This window comes from Olea europaea, chromosome 20, assembly GCF_002742605.1.
Source record: "Olea europaea var. sylvestris chromosome 20, O_europaea_v1, whole genome shotgun sequence".
Lineage (NCBI taxonomy): Eukaryota > Viridiplantae > Streptophyta > Magnoliopsida > Lamiales > Oleaceae > Olea > Olea europaea.
The window spans coordinates 321,108-346,227 of NC_036256.1; the positions used below are offsets into that span (position 1 = coordinate 321,108).

At 36.8% G+C, this 25,120-nt stretch overlaps 2 protein-coding genes across 2 annotated transcripts; one reads left to right on the top strand and one right to left on the bottom strand.

Annotated features, from left to right (window-relative positions):
• Positions 1–5,187: 5,187 nt before the first annotated feature.
• LOC111369305 (probable carboxylesterase 16) lies at positions 5,188–8,267 on the bottom strand. Its single transcript, XM_022990766.1, has 2 exons — positions 7,383–8,267; positions 5,188–6,035 (listed from the first exon to the last, which is right to left on the bottom strand). The coding sequence occupies exons 1-2, from the start codon at positions 8,126–8,128 to the stop codon at positions 5,498–5,500; spliced, it is 1,284 nt and encodes a 427-aa protein (XP_022846534.1). The 5' UTR covers positions 8,129–8,267; the 3' UTR covers positions 5,188–5,497.
• Positions 8,268–12,663: 4,396 nt separating this feature from the next.
• LOC111369268 (golgin subfamily A member 4-like) lies at positions 12,664–23,645 on the top strand. The gene is made up of 11 exons (XM_022990718.1): positions 12,664–12,938; positions 13,330–13,518; positions 14,498–14,770; positions 14,850–16,741; positions 16,909–17,293; positions 17,373–20,705; positions 21,265–21,838; positions 22,027–22,676; positions 22,799–22,949; positions 23,025–23,106; positions 23,291–23,645. The coding sequence occupies exons 2-11, from the start codon at positions 13,393–13,395 to the stop codon at positions 23,391–23,393; spliced, it is 7,569 nt and encodes a 2,522-aa protein (XP_022846486.1). The 5' UTR covers positions 12,664–12,938; positions 13,330–13,392; the 3' UTR covers positions 23,394–23,645.
• Positions 23,646–25,120: the final 1,475 nt, after the last annotated feature.

A 25,120-nucleotide genomic window follows, 5' to 3' on the forward strand; every position in this document is an offset into this window, starting at 1 on the left:
CCCCAGAAAATGGGGCCTGATCTCTTTATTTGGACTCTCCTCGGTCCCTTGATTCTCTTTTCCGGGGTGACTGCTCTCTATGCCTCCTCTCTCCTCTGTTTGGGGAGGCGGATCTGCGAGGATATTCGTTCCTCCTGGAGGGGTGTGGCTCGCTACGATCCAGGCGTCGAGGAGCATCTCTGCACTCATTAGTGTCATGCCCATAAAGTTGGTGGAAAGTGCAAAACCTTGCCTTTTCCAAGGGTCTGTTTGATTGCTTCTTCTTCTTCTTCTTCTTCTTCTTCTTCTTCTTACTATCAGTTCTTCCAGATGGTCCTGCTTCGCCAGGAGCATTCTCGTATGCCAATACCGGCACTGCATTCAGTGTGGCGGAAGCCAGTGCCTGTCCGGAGGTGGGAGCTATTGTGTGAGCTGCTTGAGTCCATTGCTAAGTGACAAGGTGTGTTGCGGGTCCTCAACCTACCTGCCTCTGAGATGGAGGTAGTCCCTGCGCGGCACGATTTCGGTGATCAATCATTTCTTCATTGACGATTTCCACTATCATCATTTCCACCAGTTCTTCATAGGTGGCAAGATTCTTGCTGCGCACGTCCCTCAAGAACAAAGTGTTCATATTGAGGGCGCCTCTCAAAGCTGAAATGGCTTCTCTGTCAGTAACCTATTCGCAGTATGTGATTTCGTTTGTAAATCTAGCGAGATAGCTTTTTAGCGTCTCTCCAAAGGCCTGCCTCATATCTTGTAGGCGTTGCACTGGGGTCTCTCCTTCTCTGCGTGAGAGGTATTGGTTCAAGAATGCCTTCTTCAAATCTGGCCAACTCCTAATGCTCAGGGGAGGAAGTCTGCTATACCACACTTCAGCAGCTCCGTCCAAGGTTAAGTGGAAGGCTCTGCATTTCAAAGCAGGCGAGGCTCCCCTTAGGCTCTTCTATGTCATGTACTTGGTGAGGTGCTTCTCCGGGTCCTCCTTTCCTTTATAGTTGGGGATCTTAGGGGGCATGAAGTTCACTGGCATTGGGAAGCTTCGGATCTCCCTTGAGAAAGGGAGGTTATCATCATCGTCGTCAATTTCATAAGATCGACAAGGCCCATCTGACCCTTCATCATCTTGAATATCCTGGGGAGGCGAAAGTGCTTCTCCTCGGCTCCCCCAATCGACTAGGTTCCTCATATCCCTCCTATTTCTAGGAGGAGGAGGTGCCTGTTCTTGCTCCTGGTCTTGCCAAACTGATCTTCGTACTGAGCGAACCCTATTGCTAGGGTCTTGCCCTATTCCGTCGAAGACGCTTACTGACCTTTGTTCCTCATATTCTTGAGGGAAATTGTCCCCTAGCTGTGGTTCTGCTAGCTGGCTCCCTTGCACATAGGATGTGGCTTCCACGCTCACTTCTCTTTTGAGGGGGCGTTCTCTGTGCTGGCTCATATGACCTCAAGAACAAAATACAGGGGCTTCCTGCACTGGGTAAGATCCTTGGGGCATTTGAGAGCCCTGGTGACCTCGGGCTTGCATGAGAAGTTCATGCATCGCCATATTCTGAGCTGCGATGTCTCTCATGCCCACAGCTATTTGAGTCATTCCTTCAGTGAGCATGGCTGTTCTTTCACCTCGGCGATGCCGGTGATGGGGTCTCTGGTGAGTGACATTGTTATGGAGCACCTCTTCTTCAGAGGCCTCTCTCATGGAATTGTCGTCTTCATGGCTGGAACTCGTTCTATCTCCATTTTCAAGGGTGATGAGAACTTGGGTTATAACTCGACTTTGTTCTTTTTCAAGAACGTGCCCCTTTCAGGGTAAGTCGCTAGTTTTTCGGTGATTTCTCCGGTGGAGAATGCAGAACTTTGAACGGGAAGTTTCTCACAGACGGCGTCAATCTGTTGATCTCAGAAATTAGACCCTCCAAGTGGCCAACTGATAGCCACTCCACGTATTCCTCCCTGTGCACAATCAACGCACGGTCAGATGCACACGGCAGGAACCAGCGGGGGTGGCGGGGGTCATATACACTCGGACAGTCAAGTTAGGCTCAGGTGATCGGAACAATACCAAAGTTGTGCAAAATAGTGGGAAGGAGAATATATATATTTGCTTGCTATGGAGTGCTAAGTAGTAAGAGTTTCATTACCCTTGCCTCTTACCAAGCCTTGGGTATTTATAGGTGAAGAGAACCGTTGGATGTGAGACACGTGTATACATCTGATGGTATGAGGTGTCTGCTCATAAGCGTCAATCAGTCGCGTCTATAGAGTGGGCGGGTAATTATTTTTCCCGAGTTGAATTGACATAAAGTTGATACGTCACATCAACTAACCTCATGGAGACATCAAATCACTTTAAACCTTAGGGGCAGAAAAGATCTTGACAAATATCTCATTCTGAAATTGGCGGTGGATCCTCTGACAGAGGTCCCCGTAGTGCATTTCGCCTCTAATTCAGGGGCGTGGGCGCTTCGATCAGTCCCGCAGAATTGCCTATGCCTCGTAGTATGATAGCAGATCGTCACTATTGGTGAAGTCACTTCGGAACCACTTCGGATGAGTGTTCCACATCTCGCATGATGTGGTGGTGGACTTTTCGAAGTGGGTCAGATAGAGACGTAACAAAAAACAAAACTTTTAGCAACTAAATTGAAATGATGGTCACCTCTTTACATACAAAATCAATGTAACGAAGATTATTTAAAATAATAATGCATGCATGTCAAGAAATTAAAGGGGAAAACAGTAAATATAGAAAAATAAGTAAAAATCCAAATGAAAAATAAGTTGATATTAAGCATAAATTGTATTTGCATGGTGAATAATAAGAGAATTCTGTATCTCTCTCTCTCTCTCTCTCTCTCTCTCTCTCTCTCTCTCTCTCTCTCCAGTATATATTTTTCTGAAGCTTCAAACTACAAGTGATATTCTTCATTGGATAAAGGGCGGTGCGGTATTATGCAATGCAGTTTTCGTATTTTTGTCATGTCAAGAAGTTCATTCTTCTCCTACGAAGGTTAGGATGGTTGGCAAGATCGATGTTGCACTGCTGACCGCTTTTTTTTAACTCTCATTTCAACCTACTCAGGGAAAAACCAAACATTTAAGGTGAATTATTTAAAGATAATAGAAGTTCTCGAGATTGTTCGTCGATTTTCACAATTATTTTCAATTGGTTACTCAAATCTTCATCGACAGTTCACAGTTACATTTTTACTTGCTTTTTGTTCTTATTTTCGGTAAATATGAGTCGACTACATAAATGTTCATTAACATGAGTTCTTTATGTTCATTAACACAAGTTCAATAAAGCTATGCTATAATTTTATTATTATCCCGAGCTTAAATTATGATATGTCATCAAGAACTGATTGCACAATAAATTAAGACCCTAATTCCGATCAATCGGGAAAGTGATAACAAATGAAGCAAGTGCGAGATCTATTTTATTCCTGTGTCTAATCACATTCTACCTCACCAAGAAGAGCTACTATATAATAAATAATCAATGAAAAGCACGTGAGTTATTTTATGCTTGTGTATAGACCTAAAAGTAAAATGGCTCAAACCACAGTCTCCCTGGGGCTGCAGCAGCTGCACAAAAAAATCGCGAAACCGCAAATCAAATCGAAACCGTTGAATTGAAACCGTTGGTTCGGGTCCACGTGGACCCGTGGTTTTTTTCCCCTCAAACCGAACCAAACCATTTCAAAATGGTTTGATTTAGGTTTTGATTTTCAAAACCACACAAAACCAAATCGAACCGTTTTTAAATTTTTTAATTAAAAAATTAATTTTATTAATTTAAAAATTTTACAATTTTCACTTTTCTAGAAAATATCAATTTAACAATATAAATTACAACTAGCCTATTGAAATAATCACAGAAAGTAAATGACATGATTTAATAGGTTCACAATATATGTCATCACCTGATATCTAAACTAAACTAAAATTATTCCAAAATCATATGAAATGAAAATATATATATATATATTTTCAACCATCCAAATCATAATTTAACAAAACTATATCAGTAAATCATGTCTAAAGTTTTAGAAACCATAACATAAGCTCTAATTTCCCTAACATTTGACGCTTGTCTACAACCGTTGAACGAATCGCCAGTCACCTTTACCTGTTAGTCTACTAATATCTACCCGAATCGCCTCTTTCTCTCTTCTCTTTCAATAAGTCTTATATTTTTATTTTGGCCATTTTCCATTGTTCTTACTTTTATTTGTTTTTTGAACTTATTATACGCTTGTGAATTGTGGTTTAGATAGAAAAATAATTGTTTGTGTGCCTAGATGATTAATGAACTTGTTTTTTATTTAAAAAGAACGAATGACAAAGCGTATTGATTGTGTGAAAAATGTTAAAGTTCCCTAACTAGTACTACTCCTTTTACTTTACATCTCACTAGCAAAACGAAAATGAATTTTAACTAAACTATAATAATAGAATGTAACTCTACATTTACCAACCGATATATAACAATATGAATATCAAACAAGAAAAGGTAAATAAAAATGAAGAAATATGTATTTGTTCTATTAACATTTTTTAGCAACCAATTATGAAAATAATTTATTCATATGTTCCTTGATAAATATGAATGTAATTTAAAATTTAACATTATTAGTTCTTGTTTACACTTATATTTAACTATGTTCAATACATTATTATAATGTCGAAAGGTAAACCGCAGATTAAAATCGAACCAAACCGCAAATTATGGTTTGGTTTGATTTGGTTTGAAAAATAAAATGGTTTGGTTTGGTTTGTTTTGAAAAAATTTCCAACCGCTAAAAACGGTTTGAATGAAAAATATAGCACAAACCGTCCAAATCGAACCGCGTTCACCCCTAATTCTCCCTCACCAAAAAAAGCTGCTAAATAATATAATCAATGCATTGGGGCTAATAAATCCCTCGATTTCATATTGTGGACTAGCTGGGGGGGTCATCACATCCTACCGCAACAATCTGCAACCCCGTCTCTTTCCGAAATAAATTAGAGACCCTCACAAAGAGCCAATGCTTTAGAGTTTACAGCAGTAATACCCTAGAATACTGAAACCAAGAAGTGGGGGAAGACAAAAAAGCCAAAAGCTCACCGTATAAGAATCAAGGCATGTAACTCGTCACTTGTTGATTCGGATATGAAAACATTGACGAAATGCAAGAGACTACGAAAAAACAGCTATCAACCTTCAAAGAATGAATAAATGATGACATATATTGGCCTTCTATCAGGATAAAGATATAATTATGAACAAAACTAAAGAAACAAAATCCCAGGGTTGAATGTATAATAATTTCTAAGCCATGGAAAAAAAAAATGTACAAAATTTCTCAGCCATCTTCAACAATGGTTCTCACCGAGCTTTAGAAACTCAAATAATGCTTCTCCGCCTTCTGCATCCCCACCCATAATTCAGGGAAGATTATGAAAATATAGTTTGTTTTTAGTACTCAGCTACATTCTCTTTGGATGGCATGGATGATATCTGTGTATCTGGTCAGTAAGAAAACTCGTGCCCTCGGAGAGATATATACTTCTTTACCCATATAGCAATATCCTCACAACAAGCTTGGGCTTTAGGAGTCTTGAGAAGCACGTCTAGGGTAGCAAATTCATGTACAGCATCCTTGTAATCAAGTACGGGGGCATCCACATTAACCTTTCGGAGCTCCTCAGAGTATGCGATGGCCCGATCCCGCATCCAATCATGTTCAGCCACAACTGTCAGTGTCGGTGGCATGTACTTCAGGGGTGTCTCTCTCCTGGGGGTAAGAGGGTTAGCAGCTGGGTGGTCCAAGTTGAATTCTTCTTCAGATAAAAAGAGTTTCCATGCAAGAATGGACATAGATTTGTCATAAAGGTAAGAATTACACATCTTAACTTCAGAATGTGTGGGCGTGCTTCCAATGAAGAAAGGATACATAAGGACTTGTGCAACCACTCTTATAGGGTCCAAAAGGTTACCCGCCTTTACTGCATGTTGCGCCACATGGTTGGAAATATTGGCCCCGCAACTGACTCCAAGGAGAACACATCTGTTTGAAGACCCAGGCGAGTTAGTTGATTCTACTCATTAAAGATATCATGCTATTGAATCAAATTGCAACATGACTGTTGCCTTAATTGAGGCAAATCAAAGACAATTATCCAAATCATTACTAATTGCAAGACAAGGCTACTAATAATGTGCTCTCAACGAAAATGAAATGGTTCTGCAGCATATTACAGAAGTGCAAAACCTTCCATACTTCTTGTTGAAAATGAAAAAGTCAATTAAATAAATGATAACAATATTGAAACATATCATAACCTCAAGATTACTTTCACTTTAACTCATAAAGTAAAATGCAAGATTAAAATGCAAGCTGGAAAAGTGAGAGTTAAGTTGGTGTGTTAAGATGATTGGATCAGTCCAGTCATTTCTGTTCCTTGTAGATACCATAATCCTTCATCTCGATTTCAAAAACTAAAGCATTTTCCAAAAAGAAAAAAAAGAGAGAGAGAAGTTTTAATGTTAATGCTAATGAACCAAAAAGATAAAAAAGGAAAAAGAAAAACAAATGTCAACTGCCTGAAGCGATGAGAATTACATGCTGCGGCTATGTAAGTAGAATAAAGAGGAAGGCACAAGCATCTTCGTGTATAAATGATGGAAACGGTATGGAGGGGAGAGATTGGTGAAATTAGATGTGGGAAACAGGAAAAGCTGGCATGGAATTAATTCCTCATAGCACGGCTTTTTGATGACTGGCAACACATTTTCATGGTAAAAAAAAAAAGGGGTAGTTAAGGTAGAGCACGTGAAGGTGTCAAAAATCATAACTACATAGCTGAAGTAGCAGAAGTACCACACAGTGAATGAATGATAATAACGTACTAAAGCAAAGAACTGGCTTAAAATTCCAAAAATATTACATCATTTTCGGCATCCAAATTTCTTTCAAAACACAGTGATTGGACCTTGTTAGTTGGGAAAACCATAAAGTCACCATTCAACTCAAACCGATTAAGTGGTTTGAAAGTTCAAAACTGCTAATCATGATGTTTAAAGGTTAAAGGTTTAAGACTGAAACCATGGAATCATTAACTTAACTATACAGAAACAGGAAAAATAACTTTTAAGGATTCTGTTTGTCCATACTTTAAAACGGGAACAACAACATGATGCTGTAAGGTAAAACTACATGTAAAGATCATACAGAAAAACCTAAGCATACACTACTTACTCGAATCAAAGTAAATCGTATTCACTGAAATTCAAATATAATCATAAAAAATCAATCAAAAGCTGTTGACAGGATATGAATTCTTTACTTGAAAAAACCAATCATTATAATCTGTATATTATACACGGGAGCTTCAATAAGAAAGAAAGTATATACCTAGATGGGTCTCCGTGAGCAGCCAGCCATGGCTCAACCATAGATGAACCGAACCCATCAACAATCTGCTGCCTCCTCCCTTCTCTTCCCAATGTTTCGTTACCTTCACCTCCAATCCTCCCATTCCCCAACGATCGATTGCACTCTGCCAAATTCGCCTCCTTCGCCAACCAATTCAAGACCTTCACTCCATCCTCGAACGCAGCCGGGTACCTACTCTCTGGGGCCAATCTATAGCCAACTGCCACCACCACTGCGTCGCATAATTTGGCTACTCTCCTACAAAACATGTCGTTAGCCACTGTATCATTCCCCCCACTCACCCATCCCCCTCCATGAAACTGCAATATTATCGGCAGCTTCCTACAATTTCTTCCGTTCTTCTCCGGCAAATAGCCCCCATAAACAACCCCATGTTCCGAAACTTTCCCTAAATTCTTAAAATTCTTGCTCGATGGAACCCTAACCCTAAGATTCGGCACCGATTCAGGAGAAACAATCGCAGAGTCCGGTAAAAAAATCCGGATCGAAAGGGAGGTAAAAGGGTCAATATGTAGATCCTTGGTGGCGATGCCGTCCATTGAAAAGCTGGGATTTGCAGCTGCGATGCTTTCATCAGGCCTTGTAACTACCCCATGCGAGATGGAATTAGGATTAAAATTTGGGTTTTCAATTAGAGTTTGTAATTTGCGTTTGAGGAAGAATTTGAAGAGCACACTGTACAATTTCACTGTCAAGGTCGGCATTTTGGATATACACACAAAAATATACACATATATCGTTATATATGCTTATATATGTGTGCATATACAGAGCGCAAAAGAGAAGACTGATTCAATTCAAATTGTGAGGACTTCTAGAAAGAGAAGAATAAGTTGTTTGAATGTTCTGCGGATATATATATATACTTGGACCTTGTTAGTTGGGAAAACCATAAAGTCACCATTCAACTCAAACCGATTAAGTGGTTTGAAAGTTCAAAACTGCTAATCATGATGTTTAAAGGTTAAAGGTTTAAGACTGAAACCATGGAATCATTAACTTAACTATACAGAAACAGGAAAAATAACTTTTAAGGATTCTGTTTGTCCATACTTTAAAACGGGAACAACAACATGATGCTGTAAGGTAAAACTACATGTAAAGATCATACAGAAAAACCTAAGCATACACTACTTACTCGAATGAAAGTAAATCGTATTCACTGAAATTCAAATATAATCATAAAAAATCAATCAAAAGCTGTTGACAGGATATGAATTCTTTACTTGAATGGCCCTAATTACAGTCAGTCCAGGCTATGGGCCGGGTTCTGGATGGCCTGAAACAGAAAAATGTTCACACGTTAATTAACGTTTTACAAAAACGTGCCAGCTCATGGATTATCACACGCTGTTGATAATTGGTTGTTTAATTTTTAAGCTCCCGTTTGAGCCTCATTATTTCTAGGCACATTAAATTAAATTTCTCTTTCTCTCTCTCCTATTTTTAATCACACAATTTTCAATAGAATAATATTATACGTAAATCAAAAAATTTTCAACCACGCATTTTTCAAAAAATACTATTCATCTCATTATAATTTACAAATAATGGGACTCAAACGGCTCCTAAATGAAATTGCTCTACTAAATTTTCAAGGGCAGAAAAAGACGGGAATCTTCTACGAAACAGCTCAATAAAATTAGAAATAGATTCGAGTTAAAATTTAAAAAATTCTGAATTTGAGATCGAGAACAAAAATTTTGATTTGGTTATCAATTTGAATAACAATGTAAATTCATTTTACATTTTGTAATAAAAAGTAATTATGTTAAACATATTTAGCCCTTGTTTGATACCTAATGCTACCAAAAATCGTAACTGTTGATTTTCAAGCTTCATGATTGATAATGAGTAAGAACAGAATATTTCAATACCTGAAACAAATGCGTTGAGGCGCAGTCTCATCATCCCTCTAATATCTAATGATAAGTGTGTTCTTACACACTTATTTAGATCACAAACATGACTTAATTAAGAGCAAAATGTTTAAATTGTGACTTAATCTCGTTGAATTCATGCAATGTACGTGTTTCTATGAAAATGGTGAAATTCAGTAGAAAAGAGCCAAAAAAGACTAAAATGGAGCAAAGTGATAGTTCAGGGATTAAGGATACAAATATTCAAAGTTGAACTAAAAAGCAACCCGGGAATGCAAATATACTAAGTATGAACTCGAACGCGGTACAAGATGATTGGAAGAAGAAGGAATTGCAAAGGGACTAAAATGAAGAAGAATGGAAGTTCAAGGACCAAAATGGACTTTTTGCATAGTTTGTAGCACCTCATAGTGCTACCCTCTATGCGGTCGCATAGAGGCAGACCGAGAATAATTTCTCAAAAAATTTTACTCTATGCGATCGCATAACCGCATAGAAATGTACTATGCGGTCGCATAGAGTAGTTCGGAGGCCGAATCTACAATTTCCTTATTTCCCCGAAACTCTTATGAAAACAAGATTTTTGGGGTCCCATATAAACAAAAATTCGACCAGAACGAAGGGGACGGCGATTTTAGAAGAAAATGAAAGATTTTGAAGAAGAAAACGAAGAGAGAACAAGAGGAAAACATCGCACCAATTGAAGAATTGATTGAAACTTGATTCGGGTGATGACGTTTCTTCAACCATTTTTGTATTTTTTCTTTTTAGCATATTATGCTAAATTTTCCATGTACTAGGAGATCGATGAACCTTGCAATGCAAGTTTTGATTTTTGATTTGGAGATTTGACATATTTAAGCACATGTTTCGGAATTGAATGATTTATACGTTTTTATTTCCATATTATTATTGTGCACATAATTATATGATTTTGGTGGCTTGTTTTATGCATTCGAGAGATGGAAATTTGGCTTGACATGGTATAAATCATCATAGTGTCCGATAGGGGATAGAAATATACCTCTATGCCTCGTGTGAATTGTTGAATATTCATGAAATCATAATGCATTCCTATATGTTAGTATTCGTNAATTAAGATAGGAATATTGATTCATCAATTGTGGGAATGTGTGTCAAATTTGCATAATTAAAAGTTGAACGGGTGTTGCTTGGAATTCGTGATTCTAGTGCATTAGTAATTCATTAATTCCATAAATTATTGTAGATTGCATCCATGTCATTTTGCATTTAGTATAAGTTTCTCACTCATAATTGCATCATAGTTCACATCTTCCTTAGTTAAATCACAATACATACATCTTACTTTCATGTTTCGGTTAAGGTCATAATAGGTTGATAAAAAAACTAATTCAATCCTTGTGGAATCAATACTTGGACTCATAATCCATTCTACTATTTGTTAACGAACCGTACACTTGCGGTGAGTTTTAAATCAAAAGAAATAATTTCGTGAACATCTAACTTAGAGAGAGAATTTATCCGTTAAGCTATAAACTGAAAATTATATAAAAGTGTACTTGAACAATGAATTGAGGCCTAGCATTTATAGAGATAGATAGGCTACTCCTAGTAGGTTTGGACTAGTTGAACACCTTTACACGATTTTGGAAGTTATAGAATGTTTAGAAGTCTTACTATGTCTAAGAATTACAATTTGACAGATATTAGGCAATTGGTGTTTGGATTAAGGTGAAACTCTGATGGTGGAGTTTTATCATGATAGGATAAATGAGAAATGGTAGAACTCAACCTTATAGTAGTTAGGTGAGCCTTATTCTATTGAAAAGCCCTAATCGATTGGGTTTATTGGAAGCAAGGTTAATGCATACACTCAAGGAGACCCCGAACCAAGGAACGATTTTCATACCCGACGACATAAGCCCTCAAATGGTTGATGTCACATGCCTGAGGACACATATCCAAGGAAGTCAAGTAAACTTCACATGAAAATGAAAATATTCATCCTCGAGTATGCAATCCTCGAGTTCGACAATGTTTTTTATATATAAATACTTATTATTTCTAAAATACATTTTTCTCTTTCTTATTTTCAATCACACATTTTTCAATAAAAGAAAATTTAATTTATTCATCCATATTTATATATATTAAATTTTACATAGGTGCATGAAAGTGTTAGAGATCGTCCTCTTATAGTAGCTTGATTCAATATTGACTCACTATCTAATTGTTAGAAAAATAAATATAGCATACTAGTTTGTTGAGTGTTAAAACTTGAAAGGGACTTCTTGGCACGAGGTCGGTTCAAATAGAAAACAGGTAGGCAATAATCAAGTCCATCTTTTTTTTCAAGTATAATGTTGATTAATTAAAACGATATTTGTTGATTAAATCTCATTTTTAATAATTTTTCTTTTTTCCATTTTTGTTGATTTTCAAAATAAAGCGTAAAAGACATCATGAACTAGCTCTAGGACCAACATACTCTCCCTTTTCTTTTCGCTTTTTCCCCCTGATGACTCAAGTGTCCAAGTTTCGTTTAACTAATTATGAGGAGTGGCAGCCTTTTTTCCTGATTTACAATTCAAGTAATTTGGATACGGTCACAGTATATACATATTTTAACCAGACATTTAGGATACGATTCTTCTTCCTACATACCTCCCTTTAAGGTGTGCTGACAAGAATTCAAAAGGGTGACAAAAGCATCATAACTTTGCCTCTATAGAACATTTGCCTCTCAACATAAATGTTGCCACACACGTGGGGGCAACATACTCTCTTCATATGACCAAATCTAGAGCAAGATTCATTTTGGATTATGCCCAAGTTGTGATAGATGAAATAAAAGTCAAGTTATAATGAGTTTGAACGAGATGACTATTTTGATTAGTATTCTCCAAAATTCGATAGACAAAATCGTTCAATCCTAATCAAGAGAATAATATTTGGGATCTCTCTATGACCAACAACAACTACTCTTAACTCTTATGATAGAATCTATTCACAAACACAAGTTTTATGCTAACAAATTTCGCTTATCATCAGCTAATTATTACATTTATTTTATTGTTGATCACATATATCAAACGGTTTTAGAATTGGACACAATAGACCTCCAAAAAATGATCGAAACGAGAGAATAAAGATTTTTATGATACAATCATTAAGTTTCACTTTCAATTAGCCTCTTATTGTTGATTGGGAAGTATTGGTGAAAAGTAGGTTTGGTCAGCCAGGCCTACCTACTTCTATTGGTATTTTAATGTTGGTCAAGTAAGTCCATACCAAAACCTAATTACATAGGTCTAGCCGTCTAGGCCAAGATAAAGTCGGGTTTTAATAACTAGCATCATTGAAATGCGACATATGATTTCGCTTCTTCCAAACACCGACGCCCGCTCGAGTTCAGTTGACATTTGTCTTCTCAATGCAATCTTTTCAACCGTAACGGCAGTGTTTGACTCCTCATATGGCTTGCTAAAAACCCATCATAACATCATGATTCAAGAACAACCCAATCAAAACTAACGCTAAAATCGATTATTATTATTGTTATTTATTATCATTATTATTATTTTTTTGTGTGTCGTTATTGCAACTCTGCAAAGTCGAAGAAAAACCCAGTCTAGGAAATCCATTTTTCAAGGTAACATCTTTCGTTTTAAATAATCCTTCTTGTTTCCATTTCTTGAAGTTTATTTTCTGTTCTTGTTCTTTTATTCAAAATCTATATGAATAGGCACGTTTGCTTATGTAATTTATGAGTCTTAGAGAGTAGCCCAGTCCCGTGATTATTGTTTCTATCTTCTAAGTTCTAACCCATGTGAATTTTACTGTTAACATGCTTCCTCTGCTGGTGCTTGTTTCCAATATAAAATTTCATAGCTCGTTTGAGGTTTAGATGGATGGAATTGCTAGTTTGAGCTTTTTTGGCTCTCACTCCGTATTGTCCTGGTCCTATTATATGAGAAAATCTTGTCTCAAGAACAATTATTTATAGTTCCAATGTAAATATTGAACTTTCTACTGAGTTTCAGGTCTGGTCTTTGTGAGAATGATGAAATAGTCAATTGGACTTCCTCAATTTTGGAATACGATTGATGGAAATGCTAAATAATCATGGGAGAGAAGGTTCTTCACCTAGGGACGATGGAGATAAAGATGAGTTTTTCCCCGTTGGCCCCGCTGAAGTGGTAGCCGAGAGTGATGATGATTCAGTTAATCAGGTTTCCACTTATCAAATTGGCTTATTTCAATTTATTTTTTGTTTATATATTTGATTTCTTTCTCTCTTGTGCTAATTCTATTTGCTTCTCTCTTTTGGGGTAAAACTGTGTTTTTTTCCTTGTATTCTTGATAGTCTTGTCTGCCATTATATTCCAATGCATGAACTGGAATTTTGTAATTGGTGATGTAAGGTTGAAATGCATATTAGGCCAGCCAAGACTGGAGCTTTTCTGCTGTCTATATGCAAGGCAAAGGCCATAGGTGTTTATGAACCAAAGTGTAGGCGGGGGTGTTAAGGTTGGCCGCATGGCACTGTGAGGGCTGCCTATTGGCCTGCCACTCCCAGCATTTTTCTGGCAGCCGGCGTAGCTGCCCAGGGCAGAAAAAGGCGGGGCTGAGCCGGATTTACACCCATAAGTATACACAACTTCATCCCTTGTTTAAAAGTTTGAACTGCATGGAATTGTAGACTGCTTGGTATACTTTAGTGGATTCTTAATATTGAGTCATTCTAAAACTTTTCATCTAGCCATTTTGAAATGCAAATAAGGCACTAAATTTGTGAAAATTGTATTACTATGGTTGCTGGAACTAAGGAAAATAATCTTTAGATTTGGTGTTTTTATCCCGAATTTCAGAATAATTGGATACTAAGAGAGCCTTCAAAGGAACAGGCTAAAATTAATAAGAAAGAAAGCAGTTTGGGACCGATATTTTGATTGTGCGTGTTCTATGCTACACAATTTGTCAAGATTGAAGATCATAAAATCCAATAAATGAAAAATGGTGTAGATCATGTTCAATTTCCTGTTTTTTAAGTTGCTTTTATCCACTTAAACACCTATGATCATCCCTCTTCATGTTAGTTGTTTGGGCGGTGCACTTTCACTTAGTTTGTCTTGCAGAACTTGTATATCTTTCATTACAAATGACTCAGAATTCAGTGCTCTTATGTTGGGAACTGATCTCGAGCTGCAGGTAGATCGTGGAGATCCAACTAATGGGACTGCACCATATTCTCCAAATGATTCAAGTGCAGCAGAAGATGGGGGAAGGGAGGATATGTTTGTTGATTGTCCAGATGAGATGGAAACTTCTGAGATTCTTCAGAGTTTTGAGGATGAAGATGATATCCAGAATACCCAATTCGAAGAATCAGATAATGGGATCAATGTCCGAAATTTGATGGATGAGATTGAACAGTTGCGGGGTATGCTTGCTGAGAAGGATAGATTTGCACAAGAATACAAGGTTCAATTGTCGATATACTAATTCCATCATATATATATATGAATCTCTTACATCAACATAAACTCTGCTTTCCATGCAGGAAGAAAGAGCAGCATTTACAAGAGAACTAGCTCATCTTTGTCATCAAGTCAAAGCTTTGAATGTGCAACAATCTTTGCTTGGTGAAAATGGGGTCGGGTTGGGTGATCATCTTCATCAAATGGATATAGGAGTTTTGGAAGAATATAACTTGGTATCCAGTACCTCCTTGCACGAGACAATAAGCCAGTGCTTGATGTTCTTCAGGAATGCTTTGAATGAACATTCACAGACTGAAGACAAAATTAGAGAACTTCATTCTACACTGCATATGAAAGACCAGGAAATTGAGATTCTCAATGCAAAGGTAGCAGAGTACAAACGTTTCCTTTCTGAAACTAACCAACTTAGAGGATGTTTGGCTGAGATTATATCAGATATCGATGTGGAAGATGAAACTGAAATTATTGTCATTGCGCGGAATAAGTTGCTTGAACTAAAGAGAAATGAAGAGTATCTTTACCAAAATCTGATGAATCTCAAAGTCGAGAACAGGAAATTGGTGGAACATATCGATGAACAGAAATTAACGGTAAATGCAGAAATTGGTAGACTTGGTGAATTAGTTGAACAGGAGAAGATGAAGTGTGCTAATACTAAAGAGAAGCTCAACTTGGCCGTGACGAAAGGAAAGTCACTAGTACAACACAGAGACTCACTAAAGCAATTATTGGCTGAGAAAACAAGTCAGCTGGAAAACTGTTTGATTGAACTGCAAGAGAAGTCGAGTGCTCTAGTGGCTGCAGAACAGTGTAAAGACTTGTTGGCATCAAGTGAAAACTTGGCTGCTTCACTCCGGGAATCTCTTGTGCAGAAGGACACAATTATTCAGAAATGTGGAGAAATATTGTCAGGGGCTGATGTAATAGAGGAATTACAGTCAATAGATTTCGTTGAGAAATTCAAATGCCTAGTAGATGAAAGGAAAACACTGAAGGCTATGTCTCTGGAATATCATAAATTGAAAGATACTTTATCATTGTTTGATTTCCCAGAAACGGTGCTATCAAGTGAACTAGATGCCCGTATACGTTGGCTTTTGGACTCTCTTTATCTGTCTAAAGAAGAAGCTGTAAAGTTACAACATGAAATAGCTGAAACAAAAGAATCTGCTAGCAGTGAGATTGATTGCCTAATTACTTCACTTGCTGCAGTAACACAGGAGAAGAGCAATCTTCAAGCAGAATTGGAGGACTTGAGAAATAAAAATGAAACACTGGAGAAGTTACAACATGAGGTAATTGAAGCCAAGGAAGCTGCAAATATTGAGATTGATAGCCTAACAAGATCACTTTTGGTAGAAACGGAGGCGAAGAATTATCTTCATGTGGAGTTGGAGAATTTGAGACAGAAACTTGAAGGGGTCATTCAAAAGGAATATCGAGTTTCTTTGGAGAAGGATCAAATGGTAAGCATGTTGATGGAGGCATTTGGAATTACAAGAGAGGATCAGGAAGAAGTCTGCAAGGAGCAGTTTGACGGGACCATAATCATTGACAAATGCCTTACAAAGATGAAAGAAGAGTTTAGTCGCCTTGAATCTTCTCAAGTTGGAGAAGAAGTCTTTGAAAACATCCGGACTCTTCTTTATATTAGAGACCAGGAACTGACGCTATACGAGTTAGTAGTAGGGGAAGATGTTTTAGATAGAACAAAGTTGGATCTTCTGTTAAATGAGTTGGAAACAGTAACTCAAGAATGCAATGCACTAAAAAATGAGAAGGTCGTTTTGCAGGAAAATCTTGAACTGTTGGAGGGGAAGAGCTCTCTTATCAGAGAGAAGTTATCTATGGCAGTTAAAAAAGGCAAGGGGTTTGTTCAGGAACGGGAAAACTTGAAAGGTGCTTTGGATGAAAAGATAAATGAAATTGATAAGTTGAAGAGTGGAAAGCAGTTTGGGACCGATATTTTGATTGTGCGTGTTCTATGCTACACAATTTGTCAAGATTGAAGATCATAAAATCCAATAAATGAAAAATGGTGTAGATCATGTTCAATTTCCTGTTTTTTAAGTTGCTTTTATCCACTTAAACACCTATGATCATCCCTCTTCATGTTAGTTGTTTGGGCGGTGCACTTTCACTTAGTTTGTCTTGCAGAACTTGTATATCTTTCATTACAAATGACTCAGAATGCAGTGCTCTTATGTTGGGAACTGATCTCGAGCTGCAGGTAGATCGTGGAGATCCAACTAATGGGACTGCACTATATTCTCCAAATGATTCAAGTGCAGCAGAAGATGGGGGAAGGGAGGATATGTTTGTTGATTGTCCAGATGAGATGGAAACTTCTGAGATTCTTCAGAGTTTTGAGGATGAAGATGATATCCAGAATACCCAATTCGAAGAATCAGATAATGGGATCAATGTCCGAAATTTGATGGATGAGATTGAACAGTTGCGGGGTATGCTTGCTGAGAAGGATAGATTTGCACAAGAATACAAGGTTCAATTGTCGATATACTAATTCCATCATATATATATATGAATCTCTTACATCAACATAAACTCTGCTTTCCATGCAGGAAGAAAGAGCAGCATTTACAAGAGAACTAGCTCATCTTTGTCATCAAGTCAAAGCTTTGAATGTGCAACAATCTTTGCTTGGTGAAAATGGGGTCGGGTTGGGTGATCATCTTCATCAAATGGATATAGGAGTTTTGGAAGAATATAACTTGGTATCCAGTACCTCCTTGCACGAGACAATAAGCCAGTGCTTGATGTTCTTCAGGAATGCTTTGAATGAACATTCACAGACTGAAGACAAAATTAGAGAACTTCATTCTACACTGCATATGAAAGACCAGGAAATTGAGATTCTCAATGCAAAGGTAGCAGAGTACAAACGTTTCCTTTCTGAAACTAACCAACTTAGAGGATGTTTGGCTGAGATTATATCAGATATCAATGTGGAAGATGAAACTGAAATTATTGTCATTGCGCGGAATAAGTTGCTTGAACTAAAGAGAAATGAAGAGTATCTTTACCAAAATCTGATGAATCTCAAAGTCGAGAACAGAAAATTGGTGGAACATATCGATGAACAGAAATTAACGGTAAATGCAGAAATTGGTAGACTTGGTGAATTAGTTGAACAGGAGAAGATGAAATGTGCTAATACTAAAGAGAAGCTCAACTTGGCCGTGACGAAAGGAAAGTCACTAGTACAACACAGAGACTCACTAAAGCAATTATTGGCTGAGAAAACAAGTCAGCTGGAAAACTGTTTGATTGAACTGCAAGAGAAGTCGAGTGCTCTAGTGGCTGCAGAACAGTGTAAAGACTTGTTGGCATCAAGTGAAAACTTGGCTGCTTCACTCCGGGAATCTCTTGTGCAGAAGGACACAATTATTCAGAAATGTGGAGAAATATTGTCAGGGGCTGATGTAATAGAGGAATTACAGTCAATAGATTTCGTTGAGAAATTCAAATGTCTAGTAGATGAAAGGAAAACACTGAAGGCTATGTCTCTGGAATATCATAAATTGAAAGATACTTTATCATTGTTTGATTTCCCAGAAACGGTGCTATCAAGTGAACTAGATGCCCGTATACGTTGGCTTTTGGACTCTCTTTATCTGTCTAAAGAAGAAGCTGTAAAGTTACAACATGAAATAGCTGAAACAAAAGAATCTGCTAGCATTGAGATTGATTGCCTAATTACTTCACTTGCTGCAGTAACACAGGAGAAGAGCAATCTTCAAGCAGAATTGGAGGACTTGAGAAATAAAAATGAAACACTGGAGAAGTTACAACATGAGGTAATTGAAGCCAAGGAAGCTGCAAATATTGAGATTGATAGCCTAACAAGATCACTTTTGGTAGAAACGGAGGCGAAGAATTATCTTCATGTGGAGTTGGAGAATTTGAGACAGAAACTTGAAGGGGTCATTCAAAAGGAATATCGAGTTTCTTTGGAGAAGGATCAAATGGTAAGCATGTTGATGGAGGCATTTGGAATTACAAGAGAGGATCAGGAAGAAGTCTGCAAGGAGCAGTTTGACGGGACCATAATCATTGACAAATGCCTTACAAAGATGAAAGAAGAGTTTAGTCGCCTTGAATCTTCTCAAGTTGGAGAAGAAGTCTTTGAAAACATCCGGACTCTTCTTTATATTAGAGACCAGGAACTGACGCTATACGAGTTAGTAGTAGGGGAAGATGTTTTAGATAGAACAAAGTTGGATCTTCTGTTAAATGAGTTGGAAACAGTAACTCAAGAATGCAATGCACTAAAAAATGAGAAGGTCGTTTTGCAGGAAAATCTTGAACTGTTGGAGGGGAAGAGCTCTCTTATCAGAGAGAAGTTATCTATGGCAGTTAAAAAAGGCAAGGGGTTTGTTCAGGAACGGGAAAACTTGAAAGGTGCTTTGGATGAAAAGATAAATGAAATTGATAAGTTGAAGAGTGAATTACAACAAAAATTATTCACATTGGATGAATGCCATGATAAAATCAGTATATTGTCTCTTGATGTGGAGCGTATTTTGCAGGAAAATCTTGAACTGTTGGAGGGGAAGAGCTCTCTTATCAGAGAGAAGTTATCTATGGCAGTTAAAAAAGGCAAGGGGCTTGTTCAGGAACGGGAAAACTTGAAAGGTGCTTTGGATGAAAAGATAAATGAAATTGATAAGTTGAAGAGTGAATTACAACAAAAATTATTCACATTGGATGAATGCCATGATAAAATCAGTATATCGTCTCTTGATGTGGAGCGTATTCCCAAGTTGGAGGCTGATCTTGTTGCTATGAATGAACATCGAGATGAAATTGAGAGGTTGCTATCAGAAAGCAACAGCGTGTTGCAAAGATTAATGGAGTCAATTGATGGCATTATTCCTCCAGCAAATTTGGCTTTTGAAGAGCATGTAGGAAAGGTGAAATGGCTTGCTGGATATCTCAGTGAATGTGAAAATTCAAAGATGGAAGTGGAACAAGAATTGAGGAAAGTAAAGGAAGAAGCAAGTGTTTTGGTAAACAAGTTATTAGAATCCCAGATGACTACAAAGTCACTAGACGACGTCTTATCAGAGGCGAAAAACAATATATCTCTGCTCCTAGAAGAGAAGAAAGAACTTGAAGTTGCTAAGACGTATGTGGAGGATGAATTAAAAAAGGCAACAGAGGAAGCTTATTCTCAAACACTAAAGCTTGAAGAGGTTTCTGCGAATAGAAGATCAGTTGAAGATGCTTTGTTAATAGCTGAGAACAATATTTCCAAGCTCATGAATGAGAAAGACGTAGCTGTACAAAGGAGTGCTCTTGCAGAAGAGGAGCTACAGAAATTAAAAGAGGAGTTTTCTGTTTATTCTAGCATGTTGGTCGGAGCTGACAAAACTATACAATCGCTAGAAGATGCGTTGTCTGAGGCAAAAATGAATGTTGCATTCTTGGCTGATGAAAACAACAAGGTACAAATGGGGAGAATTCAGTTGGACAGTGAGATGAAGAAACTCAAAGATAAAGCTGATTCACAGGCTAGTAAACTTGTTGATGCCTCCTTAACCATCAAATCGCTCAAGGAAGCATTGTTAAGTTCAGAGAATAAATTGGCCAAACTTGTTAATGAAAAGAAAAGCGTTGAACAAGAAATGTTAGCACTTAATTCTAAGTTGAACGTATGCATGCAAGAGTTGGCAGGAATACATGGTAGCACTGAGATCCGGTCTCTGGAGCTATCTAGTCAGCTTAGCCTTCTTCAGTCAGTTCTTAAAGATGAAACTCTAATTTCCCTACAACAACAATGTTTTGAGAAGAAATCTGAGAGTCTAAAGGACATAGATCTTCTCCTTAAAGAAATGAAGGATTGTTTTCTTGAAATCAACTCAGATGTGCCGCAAAACTCTTTTGTTGTGGAGGTATCTTCTTTTGTTGAATGGACATGATATGTTGCTGTTTCTGCACTGTAATCCTGATATGCCTACTGAGCAATCTCTCCCTGACCCCCTCGCCCCAAATAAATAAGTAAATAGAAAAGTAAGAAATTTGTTAATGAAAGATTATTAGAAGCATGTAATAAGATTATACTCAAATGTACAACCAGGATTTGATTCAAAGGAGACTGAAAGGAGGGAAAGATAAAAATGCAAAATTTATTTTAGATGTTCTTCTATCTCAATTTATATGAAAGCTCATTTTTGCTGTCTGGCATATATACAAAATGCATGCTGTTTCTTCTTTAATGGTTGAAATATTGAATTTTTGCACGTCTCATTACTCGTTGAACGTTTTGGTGTTTTTAATTATTTTTGAAGTACTCTTCTGCTCTCTTCTCCTCCCTTCTGTGAGTCAATGAAAATGAAAACTTTATTGTTAATTCCATGATTCATGTAATAAAAATGGTTTTTATGATGTTCTTATAGGAGATGTTGAGTTTTTCTTAGCCGATGGTCTCACTACATTTTCCCCTTTTTGTAGGATGATTCTTCCATTTCAAATATTCTACCATCTAGCTTTGATAACATTTGTAACGTGGAGGTGGTTAATGGTGAGGTGAATGCAACTGATGGTGATGATATGTTGTTACATATTGGGAAGATGGTTGAAGGGTTTCATCTGAAAGACAAGATTATAGCTGATAAATTTAAAAACCTCTCTGCCTTTACAGATGAGTCTAACTCAACTCTGTTGAGAAAATTATATATAACAAAGGATAGAATGATAAGTATGCTTGAGCTTATAAAATCTCTGAAACAGAGAGTAAAGGATGAGGAAACAGACAAGCAAAGGCTGGAGAATACTATACTCTCTTTAGAAAGTAGTATGCAGAACAAATTCGAAGAAATGAAACGAACTTGTGATAGAGTGGTGAAAGAAAGGGATCTGTACAAAGATAGAATCATTCAACTGGAGGCTGATCTGGAAGTACAAGAAAATGTATTCAATGAAACAAGGCTTAAACAACAGGATTGTGAAGCGGAAGTGGATAAATTGAAAAGGAGAGAAGCAGAACTTTCGTCTCTGTATGCTGCTTCATTATCAAAAGTTCAAGGTATGCAAGTGTTTAATATTTAAACATCTTAGCTTTACGAAATTTAGCATTTGACAATTACAGAGACGTGACTTTTTTTAGTACTGTTGACTGATATACGGTCAACCTAACCAAACAGGAGCGTAATGTTTTGTTCTGCCTCTCATCTATTTCTTTAAAATTTGCCCCTTTTTCATGATTTGATTTAGAAATGGAAGACTGTTTCCTAACAGTGCCTCAGATGAAAATCCTCTTTGATAAGATAAACGAGATCGAAGTATCTGATGCTGCATTTGCAGCTGGAGGGGTAGAGCCCCACGACTCGTTTGATGTAAGAAAGCTGTTCTACATTATTGACAATTTTGATAAATCGCAGCAGATGGTAAGCTCACTGTTTCTAGAAAAAGAAGAGCTGCAGTCAACGCTTGACAAACAGGTATTTGAAATTGAACATCTGAATAATAAAGTTAAAGAGCATATAATAAATGAGAAAGACTCAGAAAGGATGAAGAATGAATTGTTGGAGCTCGAATCGGGTCTGCAGAATATTTTCATGAAGTTGGGGGACAATGAATTGATTGATGATCATAAAGTGACTGGTGCGATATGGCTAGTACCCTTGCTTGACAATCTGGTTATGGCCTTGGTGCTGAAATCTGAAAATTTGAAATCCAAAATCGATGAACTTGATGCCAAGTTTCACGGGTCCCAAATGCTTGTGAGTGACTTATCGAACAAGGTTAAATTACTTCAAGATTCTAATCGGGCTAGAATTTCTCCTTCAGAGGATGGCCAGGATAGAGGAACCTCTGAAGCTTCCTTGCCTACAATGTCAGAGATATCAGAAATTCAAGATACGGTAAAGTTGTTTTCATATTATTAAACTCTGAATCATGTTAAGAGAAAAATCTCTATATAATAGTTTACTTTCTGGTGAGGCTGGGAAGGGACACTATAGTTACTACTTTCTAACTCTTGCAGGGATCACTTGGTAAGAGTAACAACATTTCTCCCGTTTCATCTGCTGCTCATGTGCGAACTATGAGGATGAGCCCGAGTGATAATGTTTCTATCGATATTGATTCTGAGTCTGAACGATTGGTTAACAATGAAGAAGCTGATGATGATAAAGGTTAAAGTAGTTAAAAAATTGATACTTATTTAGGCTACAAGAACTGGAAAATTTGCATTAAACTCTTTTTTGCAGGTCATATATTCAAGTCTCTTAATACATCTGGTCTCATTCCAAGAAATGGGAAAACAGTTGCAGATCGAATTGATGGAATTTGGTAAAATGCCATGTTTATTCTAATTTCTTTAAAAAATAAAAAATTTCCCCAAAATTATTGGTTTTTGTGCTTCATTTTTTAACCAACCGTGAAGCTGGAGAATATAGAGATTTAAGATTAACTGCAGATTCGTTTTTATCTATATTTTCTTTATTATTCTCATGCTTATTTTCAATTTACTCAGGGTTTCTGGTAGTCGAGCTTTGATGGGTCGTCCGAGGGCGAGGCTTGGTGTCATAGCTTATTGTCTGTTCTTGCATATCTGGTTACTGGGCACAATTTTGTAACAAATCCAATGACCAATCACCTTAGACTACAGCAACTGTCTGATATAATTCAACCATGTAACATATATGTAGTTCACGTGATCAATCTTTCCAATTTTTCACCTTTTCTAGGTTGTCTAAAATGTATATAATTATATCATTGTACCCAATTTGGATTGTTTGCAGGCAAATGTTAGGGATGTAGAAAATTCAGTCCCTTGATTGTTCCTTCAGTAAAATAGCTGGTAGAAAATCTGCATTGTTTGTTGATAATTGTTTTGCTTATCCAAAACCTATTCAAGGATTGCAAAATGTTAATTATTTTCTTGCCACCGATCACAATATCAAATATTCAGCACGGTGGAGCTGGGATCATACCAACTTTCAAGATGCTTTTTAATAATCGATTTTATCATAATCTTCAAAAGATGATGAAGTTGTGGAACCAAATTCGGAAAAGATAAGGCCGTGGTTGGTTTCCCGTTTTCGGCCTATTTTCCGTTTTCCGTTTTGGAAAACGCAGAAAACGCGTTTGATCCGCCGCTTTCGAAAACACATTTTCGAAAACGAGTTAAAATTTATAACTGAAAACGCAAAACGACTTTTTATCGTTTTCGGCATTTTCAGTTATAAATGTCGAAAACACTCAAAACGCAGAAAATTGGCCGTTTTCGGGGAAAGCTAAAAATCGTTTTGAAAATGAAAATGCAAACCAACCACTACCTAAATGTTTTAAATGCAATTTTGACTTGGACAATAGATGTCAAGGAGGCAATTATAATTGTAAATTGTTTTCAGCATTGTGAAATATAGCATGTGACTAACATGTCTTCATAGAATCTGGATGAACCGTTAGAGATGGTGGAGACATGCAAAAACTAAAAAATATTGAATTATCATAATGGAATGGATGTCCAGGACATCTAGAGCTACGTTGGAGAAAACGACACAACTTGAGAGATGTTTAACTGGAGCACATAATTGAGAACATCATGCGACTTGATTGAGATTGAGATGATAATTCCATTATGGAGCCCGTTTCGTCAAACAAAGCTCTCAAAGTGCTGGTGGCATTTAATAGTTTGTGTTTCATTACGAGGAAATCATATTAGAATTTTTTTTCCATGTTAAGAAAAGTTAGAGATAGATCTAACTTAACGTTAATTTCAAGAAGAAATAAAACAATGACTGAATCAAATTTTAGGAAGACTTCATAGTTAATTCATAAGCACTTTGAATTAGAAAATTATTGATTCGTATATTATGTGAAATCTATATGAATTTTTTGTAATAGATTGTCTTATCAACTTAGCGAATTATTAATTTAGCACATTATTCTCAAATCGGAGCGGCCTAAATTATTATTTAACTGAATCTATTGATTTATCAAGGTTCTATTGTAATTGAAATAATAATCAAGGTGGCAATTTATCTTTTTATATTTTTCCCCCACAACCAATGATAATGTTATAAAATAATGAGATAATTATTGATGATTATTTAGTATTATTATGATACAGTTAGATAATTCTTATCTAATTTAGAAGATCTATTTCATTTTAATTGTAACTTTTATTTTGGACCCTACAAATATAAAACATTGGTTCTTAATAATACATACTTGAATTTTGATTCTTATATTCTTTTCTCTTTTTCTCTCTTTTCATAACAAGTTATTAGCACGAGCGTTTTCATATATTTAGCAATTTCAAATTTTGAATAATATATGTCTTACAAAATTAATTTTC

Bases quoted from the DNA above. Each gene is read 5' to 3' on its own strand.
- LOC111369305 (XM_022990766.1), bottom strand. From the start codon at position 8,128: ATGCCGACCTTGACAGTGAAATTGTACAGTGTGCTCTTCAAATTCTTC. The intron at 6,036-7,382 runs GTATATACTTTC...GTCTTCAAACAG, and splicing joins GCTCACGGAGACCCATCTAG to ATGTGTTCTCCTTGGAGTCA.
- LOC111369268 (XM_022990718.1), top strand. From the start codon at position 13,393: ATGGAAATGCTAAATAATCATGGGAGAGAAGGTTCTTCACCTAGGGAC. The intron at 16,742-16,908 runs GTTTGGGACCGA...TCTTCATGTTAG, and splicing joins AAGTTGAAGAGTGGAAAGCA to TTGTTTGGGCGGTGCACTTT. The intron at 20,706-21,264 runs GTATCTTCTTTT...CCCTTTTTGTAG, and splicing joins AAAACTCTTTTGTTGTGGAG to GATGATTCTTCCATTTCAAA.